This window comes from Dromiciops gliroides, chromosome 4 (genome assembly GCF_019393635.1).
Source record: "Dromiciops gliroides isolate mDroGli1 chromosome 4, mDroGli1.pri, whole genome shotgun sequence".
Classification (NCBI taxonomy): domain Eukaryota; kingdom Metazoa; phylum Chordata; class Mammalia; order Microbiotheria; family Microbiotheriidae; genus Dromiciops; species Dromiciops gliroides.
In genome coordinates this window covers 169095373-169114291 of record NC_057864.1, presented here as the reverse complement: position 1 = coordinate 169114291, position 18919 = coordinate 169095373, and the positions used below count along the sequence as shown (strand labels likewise).

The following is an 18919-nucleotide window of genomic DNA, read 5'->3' as shown; positions in this document are numbered from 1 at the left end:
TTTTAGAAGTATGAAGTGCCCAGCCAAAAGATTGTGCCTTGGGCTTTTTCCACAATGCTTTCTGAAGGTACCACAGTCAAATCCCACAACCAGACATCACTGCAGAACTCTAGGTAGTCAGGACACCTGAAGAATACCAGGTACTCCCAGTCAGCTGATAAACCTCTCCAAAGATAGCTGGGATACTTCTAAACTACACTGATGATTATCATGCAACGACACCTCCCCATTGTTAACAGAACAAAAACAAAAAACCCATAAAGAAAACTTCATAGTCCAATTTTTCTGATTTGATAAAGAGGGAGCAAGAGCAAATACATTTTAAAGGTTGAAAAACTTGTTTAAAAGGATTTGCCCATTCAATAGTCAATTCTGGAGGAAACAGAATTTAAACCTTTTGTGTGGAATGGATCCCTGGAACATGTGAGCCCAAATTAAACCCATCTTCAGGTAAAAAAAATTGAAGGGAGGACAGCTAAGAAATAAAGCTTGGATTTGGGAGCGGATTATTTGCCATTTATTCTGTGGGTAGGCACTAGGCTGAACCCCTCAAACTACTTGTTTGAAGCCTTGCCTGGGGCTACTTTGGAAAGGTCCTCTCCCCAGTCTGTAGACTGATGTTCTTTACCTTGGGACACCATGACAATTCTGAGTAGACAGGCCACACAAACCCCTTTTATTCCCTCCTCCTCCTCCTCCTCCTCCTCCTCCTCCTCCTCCTCCTCCTCCTCCTCCTCCTCCTCCCAATTTGAATATATTCACACCTCCTGAAGTCACGCTTTGAATTCTCTCTCCATCATAGTAAATTAATGAAGCTTCTGAGGTATTAAGCAATCCATGACATTTGTGACTGGTTAACTTTAATTTGTCAAAATAAATTTGCAGTATTTTGCATGTTAGTAATACAATGCTGGTATTGACAGGTAAAATCATCTGTGTACATAGAAACCTTCATTTAGGAGCACACCTTAGGAGGGAAATGGATACACAAGAAAAAGCGATCGCAGGCCAAGCAGCGAGCCCTAGAGCGTAACAGGCTGGATTTCAGATTTGAGGATTATCTAATACAACTGTTTAGCTGCCAATCTGATAAAGGGGAGCTCAACTAGGTTACAACCCAAAAGGAAGAACACACACTGCATTCTCATGGAACACTGTCGGTCAGGCCTTCGTTACTCAGTTGAGTCAGTCCATCAGCGGCAGAAACCCCACTCAGGCACCAAGATGCTGTGTGATGGAATTTGCCTCCTCTGTGCATCCATACCCCTTCTCCAGGCTCTCCACCCTTCCTTACCTTTGCCTCTCCCACTCCCCCCCAAAAGACACAATGTGGTTTTATTATTGCCGACAAGCTTCTTAAGTGAATAAAGAGTGCATACGAAATAGCATTTTAACTGAAGTCATACAATGAAGTCTCACTCCTGTTTATTATACAATGAGTTGATAAAACAATCATTTCTAGTAAATATCTCCACTTTTTTTTTTTTAAAGAACTAATACTCTCAGGGTTCAAATGACCACATTCTAGCCCAGGGGGGGCCCAACCCTTTCCCAACTGAGGACTATCTGGGGGCCACTCTCAAGGAAGCCTGAGGCTTCATGAATTCTAAGAGGCTTTTCCTGTTTCCCTCCCCAAGCCTCTTTTCCTGGGGGAGGCCAGCCCATAAAGTTGACAGATCCCAGCAAGTAGAGCCAGATCCTGGCTGCTGGACTGCATGCTGGGACTTGAGCTTCCTCCCCAGATGTGGCCAGTGGGCAGCCCATTCCAGACCTCAGCAGGGCCGGACATGGGCCTTCCCTGCTCCAGTCCTTCCAGTAGTCCACACAGAATGCTCTACATATGAAAAACAAACAGATCTCTGGACTGTGGATAAGAACAATTGTAACAAAGTCATAGCTACATATTTTTCTCTACATTTTGTTTATTGAGACAAACTAATTAAAAAGGCACAAACATAGGGCATATGTTTACATGGACATTATAACAAACATATACATTAAAAGTGTAGGAATGTGTTGCCTTCCTGCTAAACAGAAAGTTCCTAAGCTTTTATATATACAAAAGTTGTACAATTTAATGTCCTAAAGTACAAAAGATCATTTATAAAATTATTTTACACTAAGTTCTATTTATTTTATTTGATTTTTTTTACTATGTAGTTCAACCCCCTAGAACTGTTTTGTATAATGACACAGATACCTGTCCCTGATGTAGGAAGTCTGCCTCAGAAAGCAAGGTATTTTGATGTTGGACTGACACAGAGGGGTACAAACGGAAGTCGTCCAGTTTGATAGTCCTGCAAACATTCTGCAAGATTAACACAACTAATTTCCATTTCTCTCAACTGCAAGATTAAAAACAAAAAAAACGAAACACACAAATTGCAACTTAAAAAAAGAGATCGTGTAGAGTCTTGGTTTTGGATTTTCTTTTAAACAATGTTTTTAAAATATTAATGTGTGGCATGATGATCTAAAGAGTATCTGTTTTCCTAGCTTTTGGTTTCTACCTTATGTACAGAAAAAACATTCTGCTAAGAAACAAAAAGCACATGTCTCAATGTGTGTGATCATTGCAGGGTTTTTGCAGGGAGCTCAGACAATTGCCTCCCTGAAAACACTACAAAGTTGATAGAAGTGTTTTCTTTAATTAAAAAAATTTTTTTAAGGAAAAAAGTGATGTTGTAAATATTTACAAAAGTCAACAGATCTGCACAACACTTGATTAAGAAAATAGGGAAAGAGAAATAAAAAAAAAAAGACACACTCTGCTTGTCCTGAAGGGGTATACTACCTAGTTAGTGGTTAGAATAAAAACTGTATACAATTTAATATAAGACAAAACTTCTAGTGAGCAACTAACACATCTCTCCCTGTTGCAATATCAACAGGTTCTGATTGGGAGAAAGAGGGGCATATACATTACATCTAAGTGCCTCCAGCATCTTCCAATTTTAAAGCAATATTTCTTAAGTATTCCAAAGTACTCCCTGGCTCTTGAATAAGAGTCCCAGAGGTCTTCAAAGGCTAGGAGCCTCCCTGTTTACATACTTTTGTCTCCTCCTCTGTCAGGAGCAGCCTTTCCTTACCAAACACAATTTTTGTTTTTTGTTTTTGTTTTTTTTTTAAAAAGTCAACTACAATGCTATACTCCATCAGGATTAATATGCTGAGCAATATTTACATCTCCAAATATCAGGTCACAATCCCTATTATATGTTGAAGTTAGAATGATAAATTATCATATGCTTTGCATATCAGAGCTGGTATCACCTTTCCCATAGGGAATGCTGCCTGAAATTAACATATTCCCAAAGGTAAAATGCATATTCTCTGAAATGCATTTTATTATGACAATGTAATGCATTTACTCATAAAAACATTAAATGTAGATAATTCTACACTAGCTCTCAATAAGTGGATTTAGAAGCGGCAGGTTAAAAATCAGCCGTCCACCTTATTTGGGAGAGGAAGAGTTCTGCTAGTGTTTAAAGCAAAATGATTTCCTAGTAAGAATAATTCCTGGGATAAAAACAGTAATGCTACTTTTTTGCACATATGCGTTTCACTTCATATGTCTGGTTTTATTTGTGGTATTTTATCTCATCAACTACTATTCCATTTCAACATTGCTGTGAGCTAAAAGGAAAAATCTGCTTAAACGGAAGTGGTGCAGTGATCACTTTGTACACCCTACTTTGAAAAATCCCAAATTGGAGAAAAATGCTACTTAGTCTTTTATTAACTAGTGTAATAAGATCTCCCAATTTCTTGGTTTGACTTTTACTTTAATAAACTAAAAAATGTTGCTGGTAAATATTTACTTTAACTTTTTTTTTAATAACACTGTTTACCAAGGTGGTGATGTGGGCAAAGCTTGGGGTAAGAAAGGCATGCTCTCTACAGGTCTCATTGCTATATTTAGTGGGGCAGCTAATGTCATTGGTGTGGGTAGGTTCATTGGCGACGTGATAGTGACTGGGTGTGCTATATTCACTGGGGCAGTGACTGGGGTAGGGAGGTTGACTGGGGTGGTGAGTGTTAGTGGAGAGGTCATAGAGAGTGGACTGGTTATAGTTACAGGGTGCCCTATATTCATTGGGCTGGTTATATTAACTGCACTTGAAACATTTACTGGACTTCTCATGCTCATTGCAGCTGCCACTGTGACTGGGTTTGACATCGTCCCAGATGACACAGAGGAAGTTATATTGAATGGAGTAGTAAGAGTCACAGGTGTCGTAGCAGCCGTGGAGGTTTGGCACAGGTTAGCAGCTTCTAAAATGAGAAGACAAAAAGACCTTTAGACTCTCAAAACCAAAAATGAAATTTCAAAAAAATTTTCTCAATTTTTAAAAATTAAAAGCCACAATTATTTAATAAATTAAATAACATTTTTCAACCAAGAAGTCAATATGACAGAGGTGCCTTCTGAGCACAAGGCTGGGGAGGCAGGAACTCCAGAGTACTAATCTTGTCTCTGATACTAACTCCCTTTAGGACTTGGGCAAGTTGCTCAGCCTCTCAGTCTAGGTTTCCCTCCACAAGGGGGGAGTCAAACTTACTTACCTACCTCACAGTGGTGGTGTGAGGATCAGTTAACTTCTGCATGGCACTCTGGGGGGCAGAGGCACCGCAGTAGGGCTAAGTATTCTCACTATCACTTCATGCAGTTCGTCTGAATTCTAAACGCTTTCCTGGGAAGAGCCAACCACCAGCAGACGAGAGGGGCTGGTTTACACAGAGCTGGGCCGTTGGTTACACAGTATCGTATCGTACAATCAGAAAAATCCTCTCATGAGGCACATTGTAAGTAGTGGAGAGAGTGTGTACATACCGAATGGTACGTACTCTATAGCCTTCTCAAAGGTGAACTGACATTCTGTGAAGGTTTTAAAAAGTCATTATTAGGGACTGATAAGCAAAGCTATTTCAGTAATTATCTGCTTATTTCAGTCTTAGAAAAACCATTTCTGCTAAATAAACCTGATTACAATTAAGTTTCTTAACTATTAAAAAAAAAAACAATCCAAAACACTTCACCCTTAGATCTATGCCCGGCCCCCTCTCCCACCCCACTCCCATTTCCTAGCTTATCTATATATTAACTTAATAGGCTAGTTTTATCCTAACACAATATACTCGTACATATTACACATACCATGAAGCATATAAAAAAAAGGTTGTTAACCAGTGTCCCAGACAAGGAGACCCTCCAGTGAGCTGGAGGGCTCCTGTATTTCCCTCATCCAGCTGTGGCTAGACACTTCTTAGAGAAAATTTCCCTTGGAAGATAATCAAATCCCCATCCCCACAAAAACCTGCACCACCTGCTGGTTAGCCCAAGTACAGAACTCCTAAGAAGGAGATGGGTGGGCTACCAGTGATATGGCTAACACAATGAAAAAGGATAAATTGAAGTTAAAATGAATTTGAGGCTAAATTTGATATTTGCACACTCATTCTACAAGTGGGCCATGTCACTCAGAGTGTGGATGTTTCATCCATGAAAGAGTTAATAAGCAGCCATTCCCTGGTTAATTCAATACAGGCTGCACAAATTCTCTATATACTTTATTATGCTCTTCATTCTATTAGCTCCAGTACTTAAAGGGACACTGTCAATTTAGTTTAAGCCTGAAACTTATCAAAGTTCCCCTATTCTTTCAAATGTTATGAAGTTGAACATGGATACAGAGCCTCCTGACATCTCTACAGGCAGCGTGCAATGAATGGGAACACAATAGCATTTTGTTTCATGGGAGTCAAAGGATGAGCCTAAACAGTTGAGTTATTATATAAGCAAAGTGAAATACAGTATCTAACAGAAGAGATGGTAATAACATAGCTAATTAGGATGTATTCCCTCTGATATTATCTTTCAAAAAGTACTTTTTAGGGTCTTTATTTCTTAAGCCTGAGAGTGTCCCTTTAATATGACTCGATTAACACTTATGACTCCTTGACCTCTAAATAAAATGTTCTCTGAATATAATTTCAACTAATAAGCAAACAGCCCATTTATAATACTTGGATTAATTATCACAGTACAATATTCCTCCCCCACCCCCAACTAATCTATTCCCATCACTAGCAATTTGTCAAAACAATGACAAATAATTACATTTGGAAGACAGGAACAAGCAGCACTTGAGGAAGGCCTGTCTGGGATGCTACATTCTTTTTCTCCATTGCCACTGGATGTATGAAAAAGGATGCCATTCCCACTATCTTTAGTGAAAGTGTTAGATGTTTAGAAGGGATCTGAGGGAAGGGAGAGCAGCCACCCTATACAAAAGCAAAGGATGGAAGAAACTACAGGACATAGGACATTACAGTTGAGCAACATATGCAGAAGATGTCTAACAAACTAAAAGTAATAGTGACTAGAGAAAAGGCAGTAACAGGAGTTTGTAAACCTGTCCCATGGTGAGGGGGAAATATACCAGAAATTGGAGCTATGCCAGCAAATACGCTTATCTGGAGTAGCCCCATAACAGATCAGAAATCACAGCTATGACCAGTGAGCTGAACAGCTATACTGTGCTCAGTACTTTAATTGATTCTTTATCATGACATACACAAGAGAAAAAGCAAATGAGTTTCAATTTTTCATCTATTACAATAAACTTTTTTTTTTTTTGCTGGGCAATGGGGGTTAAGTGACTTGCCCAGGGTCACACAGCTACTAAGTCAAGTGTCTGAGGCTGGATTTGAACTCAGGTACTCCTGAATCCAAGGCCGGTTCTTTATCCACTGCGCCACCTAGCCGCCCCTACAATAAACTTTTGAAGTGAGGGAAGTTTTATGCTGATCTGAGAGCCCCACTGAATAACATTATTAACATGAAAACCACAAAGAGGAAAGAAATCAGCACTGTAGTTGATAGGGGGAAGAGATGCAGAGGTGAGAACAATAAGGAATATAGTAGAAAGATTGGACACAAAGGAAATGAATTATCCAATGACTGATAAAGGCACAAAAGTGATGTGTCATCCAACACTAAAAATGAGAATATTTTTTAAAGAAAAAAGTTAAACAAAAAATGCAAGGATGTCGATGGCCAAATTCGGTTCTTAGATAACAAAGAAGGAAGGCTGATGAGCATCTATCCAAGAAACAAATTTTCCTCCATATTTGTAACAAATGCAGACCAAAGAAACCCAGAAAGATATTCAGCAATTCCAATTTTCTAATAAGGAAAAAAGTTATTCAGATACTTTATTGTCAAAAAATAAAACTACCAGATGTTTTTTCTGCATATGATGTTTTACCATCCACAAACTTAACACCCTTCATTATAGTCTCTTACTTTGATTATTTGAACTACTAAATTAAAGCATTTCTCTAACTACATGTGAAATGCCATAAACCTCTTCTTACCTTTCTTCCTTGCCTTGACAGCTTCTTCCCACAATCTCAGTGTCTCTACCTGCTTCCCTGGCCAACTGGTCACATGCTGCTGCTGCTGCTGCTGCTTCTGGTTGCTGGTCTCTTCATTCATGCATGCTACTCCAATCAAATACAAAACATACAATTCATCTTGAAAAGTTTTGTTCTGTTTCAAGATTTCTAAAGAGACAATGCTGGTTACTAATACCCACTTATATTACTCTTCATGATCTTTGCAGTTTGTTTGGATGTCTTTCTCCAAAACTCTATGGCTAATGATCACATCAATCAAAAGATAAGAAATGAACATGAAACAGGAGAGTAGGTACACTGGAAAAACCCAGACCAAACAATCCCCAAAACCTCTTTACTATTTCAAAATGCTGATAATGTCTTTTAAAGGGAATTTAATGAACAACTGTTGGGACCAATCAATCTGTTTATCAAAATATCAAACTATTCTTTTTATTGACCATAATGAAGCACGTTTAAAAAAATTAAACTTTAAAATATTCTTAATAAAATTAAAAAACACCTAGATAACTTGATTTATACTGGATGGGTTTAAAAGTTAAAGTTAAATTCATCAAATTTAATGTACGGGGGCAGCTAGGTGGCGCAGTAGATAAAGCACCGGCCCTGGATTCAGGACTCCCTGAGTTCAAATCCGGCCTCAGACCCTTGACACTTAACTAGCTGTGTGACCCTGGGCAAGTCACTTAATCCTCATTGCCCTGCAAAAAACCCAAAACCAAACAAAAATTTAATATACATATGAAGTGTTTCATTCTTTTTTTTTGGGGGGGGGGTGTCTGAGGCAATTGGGGTTAAGTGACTTGCCCAGGGTCACACAACTAGTAAGTGTCAAGGGTCTGAGGCCGGATTTGAACTCAGGACCTCCTGAATCCAGGGCTGGTGCTCTATCCACTGTGCCACCTAGCTGCCTCATTAATTTTTAATCATCTATGTTTTGAGGATTTGTTGTTTCTGCTGAGCAACTCAAATATAAAGCAAAGTCAAGAAAAGTTCCATTTCAAATAACTACAGAGATCTTAAAGAAAAAAAGCCTGCATAATGAAAAATTATTTAGCAGTGGCAGTAGTAACATCATCAATAACATGAGAAATACTAACCCCCCAACTTTAGACTTTGACAAGTAAAATTAGTTTCATTTTTCTTCAACTAGGTAAGAAATTCTATTTCTTTACTGGTTTGAGGCTGGAAATGATTTTGTCATAACTTTTCAACTGAGCCAAATTTGATTTGATCTAGAGGTATGAGAGCTCAGTTCCTATCACAATCTCCTCTGGTAATCCATCTTTGCTTACCTGCCCAAACTCATTCTAATATTCGAGAGAAGGGGGGGTGGGGGGGGGAGAGAGGGGAAGAAAGAGAGAGAGAAGGGGGGGGAGAGGGAGAGAGAGATTTTTCAGGGAGATGAAATTTTAAAGTTCGTTGAGAAAACTTTTTTGAGGGGGTGAGGCAATTGGGGTTAAGTGACTTGCCCAAGGTCACACAGCTAGTAAGTGTCAAGTGTCTGAGGCTGGATTTGAACTCAGATCCTCCTGACTCCAGGGCCAGTGCTCTATCCACTGTGCTACCTAGCTGCCCCAAGAAAACAATTTTTAAAAGAAAAAAAGTACACCTCCAGAAGCCTTAGTTTATTTTTTAGGTTATTTTAAAGGCTGTAACCTTAACGTAATTAGGTAGTGATCAACAGTACATTGGAAATTCTTTTACTTTAAAACAGTCCTCACTAATGAAGATGAGCAGCAAGACCAGTCACTTTCTGCTCCCTGAGTTTTAATACATTAGGATTTTTCATTCCAGTTCCTGGGGAAAATGATTCATTGGAAAAGAGTGGTCAGACAATTTTGCTATTTCTAACATGGGCATACATAACAAATGAGGCTTGCAAATCAAAGTGGATAAATATAAGATTTAAAAATAATGGAGCTCCTAAGCCAGTGTTTCTTGTGTATAGGGTTGGAAACATCTAACACTATTTTACACTCTTCTGAGGCACTCTGGGAGGTTTCAATAAAAAGTGAAACTACCAAAGCTGACCAAGAATATGGAACTCAGAGCATGATTTGAACATCTTTGGTACATTATTTTTTTTAAAAGCAATTAAAAATATATATAGCATAAAAAAAGTTTCACCTACTTTTATTGATGCCTTGTTTACATGTATTACAGTTGATACTTTGGCTCTGCCCATGTGTCTTTAAGTGGCTGGTGATATACGCTGCACTCAGAAGTTTACCACAGATATTACAAGATACCTTTCCTTCATGGCGAACCATATGTGTCCGCAGTCTGTCTTTGGTGGCAAAGGCAGCAGTGCATGTCTGCATGAGGGAGGAAAACTTTTTTTAAATATAGACTATCCTGTTCCACTCATTTTGAAGCACGCTGTACTATCTATGTGTCACTAGGCCCACATTACTCAGTCAGATAGAGGTATTAAAATTTTGCCTATTTGTGTCTTATAAATGGTGATTTTTAAATTTGTCATGTATGTCAGACCCTTCCATTTCAGGGAAAGGAAAAAAATTATTCTTTTGGATTTTTCTTTGAATTCAAGTAATTTGTACTTATTCCAACCTGTTTGTGGTGACTAATCCATCACAATAATTTGACGACTTTCAGCAACAAATTAGAATAACTAATGCCTAAAAAGTCTGTTTTAGCTTTCAATATTTAATTTTCTTTAATTGTTACAATTTTTTTGTTACATAAAATCATTACTACCAATCAATCTCTCATAACAGTCCAAAGGAATATTTTTTAAACCTGGTAAAAAAAGAGCCAGTGATAAAAATTTAGAGAAAATCCAGATTATTTCCTCACAAACCTCAGTTACCAACCCAGAAATTTATTTTAAACCCATCATATATCCTTCTTATTCAAAAGAAAGGTATTTGTCTACTAACAAAAATGGTGTTTCTAAAGTAAAGGGATAACGGCTTGACAAGGGGAAAATATTTCAATTTTTAAAAGATCTTATATCACAGAAATAGAAACTGTTGTTTAAAAAAAATTAAACTAACATTTAAATATACCACGTTATTCAAGTTAGTAATTTCCAGACCATTCAGCATCTGAGAGATGCGATTAGCTTACACTTTCTGCATCATGTGCATTAAGTGACATACTAAGGATAAGTCATTTTAACTCTTACTTGGCATTTGAAGGGTCTCTCTGTTGAATGGACATGTTTTACGTGACAGCTTAAGTGGTCAGGCCTGTGAAAGAGAAGGGCATAGCATGTAATGGAACACAGGGATGGCACCAATAGTGATGCTTATATGCCTTTTGCCTTCGGAGAGGGGAGAGAAGACAAGTGATATTTGTAGCTTAAAGTAAGTTGACAGTATTAATGACCCTTTCCCTTTCACAAATAAACTAAAACCTTTTTCTATTTACCTGTGAAGACTGTCTCTTCTTCAATACCAAATTACACTAAATCTTAACCCACACAGTTAAAATATGGCCAAAATTATAGCCTTAATACTATGTGACTAAAAGGATATAACTATACTATTTTAACAGTTTTTAAAAGTAGGACCATAGGATTTTAGAGTTTGAGGGAGCCTTAGAGTTCATCTTATCCAATAAAAATTAGTCAAAGTCTCAGCACTCAGCCAGGAGGAAAGAAATATTTTCCCAAGTATCTTATCAAAAGTTAGAAAAGTTCCCCCTCCTCTGGAGGAATACTTCCTTGGTTTGTACAGTGTGTGTAGCTCCTATACCCATACATTCAACTGTCATGGCAATATATGCCTTTATACTAAATTTAGGGCTGAATCTACCAAGGCACCTCCTAAACAAAATAAGATGCTGACCACTTTTCAACTGAACCAAACTGGAACCAGTGACATAGAGATATAAGATCTCAGTACCTATCACCAATTTCACGTGGTAATCCAAGTTTGCCCCATCCATTATTAAAATAACCACTCCCTCCCCCATCTTCAGGGAGATAAAAATGAAGTTCACTGAGAGCATAGGTTTAAAAAGAAAAAAACCCCAGTACCTCGAGAAGCCTTTCCCACAAACACTGCAAGTATATGGTTTGGTGATGCCTCCTTCATGAGACCTCACATGGTAAGTCATCCGATCCTTCCTCTTGAAGCGCTGATTGCAAATAGGACATTCAAAGGGCTTCTCATCTGAATGAGAGAGCTTATGCCGGTTAAGGTGGTAGACATCTCTGAAGGCCTTCCCACACATCTCACAAGCATGGTTCTTCTTGACTGGCTTACTGGGCTTCTTGACTGTCTGTGTCACTGGCATAACAGTGGAACTGGCACTGCTGCTAGGGTTTGTGCCAGAGGAAGATGTAGTGACTGTTGACAAGATGCCTGCAATGGTTGAGACCAACGAAGTTCGGCTGTTGTCTCCGGCGATGGTGGAGATAAGGGGTACCACTGTGGTAGGGGTTTTCTTTGGCCGTGACACTAATTTTATCCCAGTGTGGCAGGACTCATGGCGTCTCAGGTGGTAGCTGTCCCTGAAAGCTTTACTGCAGTAAGTGCACACAAAGGAGGTTTTAGGTTTTTCTTTTTTAATCCCAATGGCATCCTTTAATGTTTCTGGTGGTGCCTGAGGTTTCTGAGTTATTGGTAATGGAAGCAACGGCTTCTGATCAGGGGGCTCCACAGCAGAGCTCAGGAGGGGCAGCAAGCTGTTCTGGGCTGCCTGCTGTTGGTGATGGGAGGCTTCATGGGCCTAAAACCAAACATTTACACTTAAGAAACGCAACCACTCACAACAACCTTCAAAATTCAACATGCTCCAGACAACACAAACCCAAGGAAACAAATGGAAGACCTTGAAAACATACTTTCTTTAACAGGGGTTGAGCAAACCTGCAGTAACTCAGAAACCCCAGCACATAACATTTAAATAACCATACAGTACACAGACTTTTGCCATTCCTGTGCTAAAGCTGCTCTCACTTTTAAACAGCTGACTCAACTACCAGACTACCTTAGTTCAGAAGGGATGCACTAGCTGATAAAGTTTCTTTACATTATTCTATCAGTGCTAAAGCTAAGTTTAAATAACATCCAAAAAATTAAACTACACATATATACTTAACCCCTCACTGAAATATAAAACACAGCAAAAGCATCCGCTTGTGAATTAAATGGGAGAGGAAAGGCTCATGTCTCCTCCTTTCTCATCAGAAAATCCTTAGTGGTTAAGTAAAAGGGCTGTTATTGCTAAATGATGAATGGAATCTAGTGTTCTGAACTTGTATATTAGCTGTAAGTTTACTTTTTAAATTTTCCCTTAGCCCTACCAGAGATTGGGTTGGAATTAAACCTGTTATTATACAGCCTGTGGGGTATCTGTCAGGAGATTCCACAGCAAAGTACTTCTAACCATTATGTAATTCACCTGATGGTAGATAAGTCCAATTCCTAAAGCTGTACTAAAAACTGATTGTCCAACCCACTGAATTCTTAGACAGGTTAAAGAAAAAACATAAAAAATTTTAATTTCCCCTTAAAGTCTTTATTTCTCCAGAAGTTCTCATTTTTGTTAAAATATTAGGCAGGTGCTGTGTTCTAATGTGCATCCCTACCCATCCCACTATCCCCAAAACAACTTTCTATATAAACTGAGAAATTAATAGGCTGCCAAGAAATTGCCATTCTCTATAAGCCCCAACTTTTCCCTGTGGATCAGCTTGTTGGTATTTGTGTTGCCATGTTAGTTTTGATTCTACCAAGATTCATAGTATCTCCATGCTAACAAATACTTTAAGACATGACGGGTTAATTCCTCAAACAGTTTTTTCTAATATTTTCCCCTTCATCAAAAAGTATCTGAGACTGAGGCAATGGGCCCAAACCTCAAAGTTTAGGTTTTGGAAATCCTAAGAAGACACAAGCAACCATAGTTAAAGACTAAAAAGTTAGAGCAGTGTCCTAGACCTTTTCCCACAGTCTGACTTTAGAAGTTTATTTATCCTTTTCTCACCCTACAATCACAAATCCTGCAGTCATTTAGCTAGCCTCCTTCAGCATAGAAAAACAAGGACATGTAATCACACACTCATACGCATGCATACAACTCATCCCCAAAGGATAAGAATACCCACTATGGCTCCCAGCTTATTTGATGAGAACGCCACAGCTAAACTTAAAATCAGTGTCCCACATGACCACACAGTGTGATTATCCACAGACTTAATTTCAATGAGCAGGTTTAGTACCTTGGACTTCACCTCCCTCTGAGTCCCGGGAAGCTCTCAGAAACTTTGTATGTACTTCAGTTCAAGGCAGCTCTGGACTTAGTGTTCGTACTGAATTACAGCATACTTTTTTATGGAGTTTCTCTTGGTCTCTATATGAGATTTAAGAATCTCATTGGGTAACATTGAAAGAAGCCTAAAGAGATCTGTAGACTAACCCTACCCTTTTCCCAATCAGATTCTAAGACTCCCAAATTTATGTACAGTATACAAAGAGTTAATATTTAAAGACAGATCAAGATACACAATTTCAAAGCCATCTGACAGATCAAATAGTAGAGAATACAAGTCTTTTGGACAAGGTTCAGACAATTTAGAAGCATTTTTCAATACTAAAGAACCATTAGGATGGCTGAGCACTAAAAGCACTTAGTACCATTTTATCAATATAGATGTTCATGTAAATACTTTCACAAAACTGCTGAAGCTCACTTTCACAAGGGTCCTAAGAGTTCCCTTGATCATTTCTTAAATGAAATTATCAAGAATGTCCCTAACTATTGAAGGAATCACTCTTTGATTCCCAAGGTGCTCTATATGAAATATTCTTAATGAAAGAACTGGCTCCCCCCCAACACCCCCCCCCCCACAATATAAGAGGTAGGGACAGACCAAAGCAACAACTACTGACTGACTATGGTAAGGTACAACTTAAAAAAAAAAATCCATCTACAGGGCAGGCTTTTATTTGACTAGGATCATCATCAAATCAAAGTTCTGTTTTTTTTTTTCCTATCCCCTTCAACTGTGGTGCTTTTAAACCCTGCCTGAGCTTTCCTTATCTCCAGTTGGTGAGAAACAAAACAAAAATGTTATTTCATCACTCAGGGTGGTAGGATATGGCACCGTGAAATCTCCAGTGCCAGAGGGTAAAAGATTTTGTACTGAAACAAATTAGCATCAGTGAGTCATATCTTGAATGTCCTGTTAGGAGAATCATCCATCAAACATTTTAACAGCTATGCCTTTCACTTTCTACCCTGTATCTGGAAAGTAAGCAGGTGTTAAATTGTTTTAAAATATAAATGCGATAAGATGCTAATGGAAACAAACAATGTAATTTACTCCTACATTTCCTCAATGGAAATCACTTAAAATCTAAACAGGGCAGACCGATTCAATACTTTTCAATAGAAATTCCTGGAATACTTTCTATATGCACTCAATTCTCTCTAAATCTATATTAAATCATTTTTCTCATAAGTTAATGAAAACTATATGAACATTCTGGACTGAAATTTTATCTCTCATACCTGTCTATGAGGTGGATGGAACCATTTGTTTTTAAAAAAATAATTTTATGTGTGAAATCATATAAGATCTATCAATAAACAGTTAATTAATAATGTGTTACATGAAACTTATCCAAGGACAGTGAAATGTTTAAATGTTAAAATGTTTTAAATAGCAATTAGCTTTATAAATATTAATAATTAGGGATTTTCCCTAAAATAAATACAGGGAACTTATTTTTACTATCTCCAAATTAAGTTTATGTATTAATCTAAATCATTCATCTTATCAAAACTAATCCAGAGGCCTATTAAACACATTTTTAATGAAAGTCTGAAAGGTTTTCCTAGAGAAGATAATTTGTCACTTTTAATAGCACCTGGACAAATAGTTATATATTATTTCTTCTCTAACAACCATTCGCTACATATTTTTTAACGTACATAGCACATACTGACCACCAAACTCATTAAAATGTAATAAAATAAAAACTGATCAGATTGGGTGGGAGACAGAATTTCAGGAGTCACATAATTTTGAAAACTTCAATTTAAAGAAGCCTGTGTTTATAAAGGCTAAAAATAAACAAACAAAAACCAAACCCCAAAACTACCCACAAAACAAAGCTTTGCAGGTATCAAACATTTTTTTAACTAAAAAAACAAAAAAGACTACGGGATAACGTGTTGGATTCTCCTGCTCTCATATCTAGACCACTGAGGTGGGTAAAGTGGTTTAGAGAATAAATGTAATAATTCTACATCCGTTCCTGGTTAACTCAGTAAAAAGGGCTCAAGAGCTCCAGGAGTCCGGGGTTTCACGAAGTTATTCAAAGAAGGAAAATAACAGAGAAGTGGGAGGAACGCACTTTAAAGTGATGAGTTTCCTGCCCTCTTTCTGTTCCGAAGTTTCCCAGTGAGCTCATCAGAACTGCCCACTAAACGCTTCGTTTGTAAATTGGAATGAAACAGAAAAGTAAATAAATAAAAATCCATCCCAGGGCATCTAAACAGGGTCATCATCTCCGTTCCCCAACGAACTGCATCACTCCCCCCCCCCCGTCGCCTTTAACCCCCCCTTTCCCCATATCCCCCACTCCTCCGCCAAAGTAAAGCCAGTTAATAAATCGGCCACACAAATGACTTTCACGGTTTCTTGCGGAAAGCGGGTGGCTTCGGAAAAGAAAGAGAAGAAAAACACCCCAAGGAGTGACTCATCTAGGGGCTTTGCAAGCGGGATCTTTCCCAGTCTCCTTCCCTTTCTTTCTCTGGCGCTCCCCCGGGTCAGAGGAAATGTGCGCGGTCAGAGACAAGGGCTCCAGTAGGAGTGGAGGGGTCGTTCCATTCAGGACCTTAGTCCCCCCCTTCTTTGCCTCCCGGGGGGGGGATTCCCTAGACTGAAGGGGGGGGCTGAGAAGGATAAGAGAGAAGAAGGGGGTGTCAGCTGCGGTCAAGTCCCAGCGCAGGGGCTTTTGTAAAAGGACAATTTCAAATACAGTCGATAAGTTCAGCGACACAGACACTGACCAGAGCTAACCCCTCCAACTGGGCAAATCTCGGGAGGGAAGAGGACGGGGGTTTCAGGGGGTCCGGGAACAACCCCTGAACACTCGGGGGATGGCCTGCGAGGAGGGGGGGAGGTAGCAACAAAAAAGAGGGAGCAGAGAGAAGGGAAAGAAAAAAAGAGCAGGCAAAAGAAGGGGGAAGGAGAAAAAAAGGGACCGGGAAACTTGGGCGGGATGAGGGAATGGGGGGGCACTCTGTCCGCACTCCCCCCGAGGTCCTGGGGCGCTACAGCCGCGCGCCCTTCCCTTCCCCAGGGCCGCTGCTGGGCTGGCGGACGGGTGACAGCGGGCCGACCTCCTCCCTTCCCCTTCGGAGCGGGAGGGGAAGGGGGTGAGTGCCCGCGGGAGGCCCCGGGGTCACCCCCAGGCCGCGGGGGCCCCCCTCCCCGCCCGGGCACACGCACACACACCCTCGCGCCCCGGGAGGCCGCCTCTTCACACCTCGGTCGCCCCGCGGCTCTGGGGCGGGCTGGCGGAAAAACAAAGGGGGATTAGGGAGGCCGGGGCCCGGCCCGGCCAGGGCCGGGGCGCGGAGCCGGCAGGCAGGCGGGCAGGCAGGCGAGCGAGCGGGCGGGCGGGCGGGCAGGGAGGAGGGGAGGAGGAGCGCCCGCCCGCCGCCCGCCCGGGGCCCGGCCCCCCTGCGCCCCCCCCCCGCCCCCCGGGGGGGCCCCCAGTACCTGGAACAGGAACGCGGTCCAGTTGGCCTCCATGGCGGCGGCGGCGGCGGCGGCCGAGCCCCCTCCTCCCCGCTCCCCCCGCTCGGGGAGCCTCCTCAGCCGGAGGAGGCGACAACAAAGCGGCGGCGGCGGCGGCGGCGGCGGCAGCGGCGGCGGCTCCTCAACATGGCAGCGCCGAGCGCGGCCACTTCCGGTAACCTCCGGGACGCACCACCGCGGCGGCGAGCGCGGGCGGGAGGGGAGCCCCGGCGGGGCCGCCGCCACCCCCGGCCCCCGCCACCCTGTCCGCGCCCCCCCGCCGCCCGCGCGCCCGAGCGGGGCGCCCTTGAGGGCTGCCGGTTGGGGGGTCGGGTCCCCGGCGGGGGGGCTGGGGTGGGGCCGGGGGCGGGGAGGCGCCGCGGCGTCCCCCCCCGCGGGGGTGTGGGATGCTGCGGTCCGCGGCTCAGGCAGCGGGAGCAGGGGGAGGCTCAGGAGAGAAGATGGAGGACGCCAGGGTCTGGCGCTGCCCCGCGGGGCGCAGGCCAGACGGCCGCCCGCTCCCAGCTGCAGACTGGGCGCGCAGCGCAGCCCTTTCCCTCCCCGCGCCGCGCCCCGCTCCGCCCTGACCCTCGGCGGAAGCGGAGCCCAGGCCCCCGGCACCGGCTTAGCCTGGAGGCGCACCCGCCCACCCACCCCCCTCCAACTGAGGAAACCCCCTGGCCCTAGGGGCGCCCGGGGGCCCCCAGCCGCCCGCGCGCGCCGACACGCGTAGACACGCCCGCGCGCCCGAGGCTGTAGCCGCAGCCTTAGCCGCCTGAGGCCTGGGTGGGGGAGGCTGAGCCGCGCGCCGCCCGGCGCAGAGCCTCTCCGGTGTGGGGAAGGATGCTCGGCTTCCCGCGCCCGCTGCTTCCCTCCACTTTGGGAGCAAAGGCATCGCTTGGTTGGGGGGCAGGGTCAGGGCCAGTCACTCGTCCCCCATCTCGGGATACCAGCCCCGAGTTTGCAGCAGTAGTTCCTGAACTTTTCCGTACACTCACACCCACCCCATCCTGGAGGTGTAACATTCCCCCCTACCCCCACCCCCGAAAATTAAAAAAAAAAAAGGGTGAGGAGGTGGAAGAGAGAAGAGGAAGTGAGTCCCGGAGTGCCTCGGGCAGCAGCCCCAGCTAGCTCGGCCCCACTCCCCCCATGCCATCGCACGGACCCTGGTCAGGACCAGGTGTGAATGGATCCCAGGCTCTGTGCTGTCCAGAGTCCGCATATAAAAAGGCCCAGGTTGAGGCTTGGACTTCTTAAATTAAGATTCGTCTCTGTTCTCTCTCCCCTGTTCTTGAGGATCATTCCAAGAACTTTCTCTTTCCTTTCTTCAATTGGTTGTCTACAGAACTGAGATTAGAGACAAGCTATTATTGAAAAGTGTCTCGAAGCTCCTGGGGAGGGAGATGAAGGGGCAGTGTGTTTCAGTGATATTTTAATAAACTAATTAAAGAAAAATAGCCCAATCTTCAAATGGCTACGTTACTACAAAGACCTACATCGTTCATACTAATTGACTTCTTACTTCACATCTATTACTTCTGGACACTCATTACCCCAGGCTCCAAGTCCATCCTTTCCCCCCACCCACACAATAGCTGTTGCAGGATTAAATACAGTAGCAGAATATTACTTTTAGCAATACCGAGAAATTAAGAGGGATAGTAACAATTTGACAGCCCGTACTTCCTCTTCATCTACCACACATGCACAACCTTCCCTCAATCACCAGAGAAAAGGGGCAGGAAAATGCTGATCTAGTTTCTTTTG

General features: G+C 42.2%; 1 protein-coding gene across 4 annotated transcripts; it reads right to left on the bottom strand.

Annotated features, from left to right (window-relative positions):
- Positions 1-840: 840 nt before the first annotated feature.
- Positions 841-17314, bottom strand: VEZF1 (vascular endothelial zinc finger 1). Of its 4 annotated transcripts, none has more exons than XM_044002341.1 (7): positions 17135-17314; positions 11432-12126; positions 10577-10640; positions 9560-9761; positions 7384-7509; positions 4838-4882; positions 841-4278 (listed from the first exon to the last, which is right to left on the bottom strand). In XM_044002341.1, the coding sequence occupies exons 1-7, from the start codon at positions 17165-17167 to the stop codon at positions 3851-3853; spliced, it is 1593 nt and encodes a 530-aa protein (XP_043858276.1). In that variant the 5' UTR covers positions 17168-17314; the 3' UTR covers positions 841-3850. The 4 variants fall into 4 exon arrangements, with proteins under 4 accessions (XP_043858276.1, XP_043858278.1, XP_043858279.1 ...); XM_044002343.1 differs by having other exon boundaries at positions 9560-9743; positions 17135-17313; XM_044002344.1 differs by lacking the exon at positions 4838-4882 and having other exon boundaries at positions 17135-17312.
- Positions 17315-18919: the final 1605 nt, after the last annotated feature.

What these genes read in the sequence shown, in the direction of transcription:
- VEZF1 (XM_044002341.1), bottom strand. Translation starts at nt 17,167, where the DNA reads ATGGAGGCCAACTGGACCGCGTTCCTGTTCCAG. An exon ending in TAAACAAGGCATCAATAAAA is followed by an intron (nt 7,510 to 9,559) that starts GTAGGTGAAACT and finishes TGATTGGAGTAG; the next exon opens with CATGCATGAATGAAGAGACC. An exon ending in TGTCAAGGCAAGGAAGAAAG is followed by an intron (nt 4,883 to 7,383) that starts GTAAGAAGAGGT and finishes AAACCTTCACAG; the next exon opens with AATGTCAGTTCACCTTTGAG.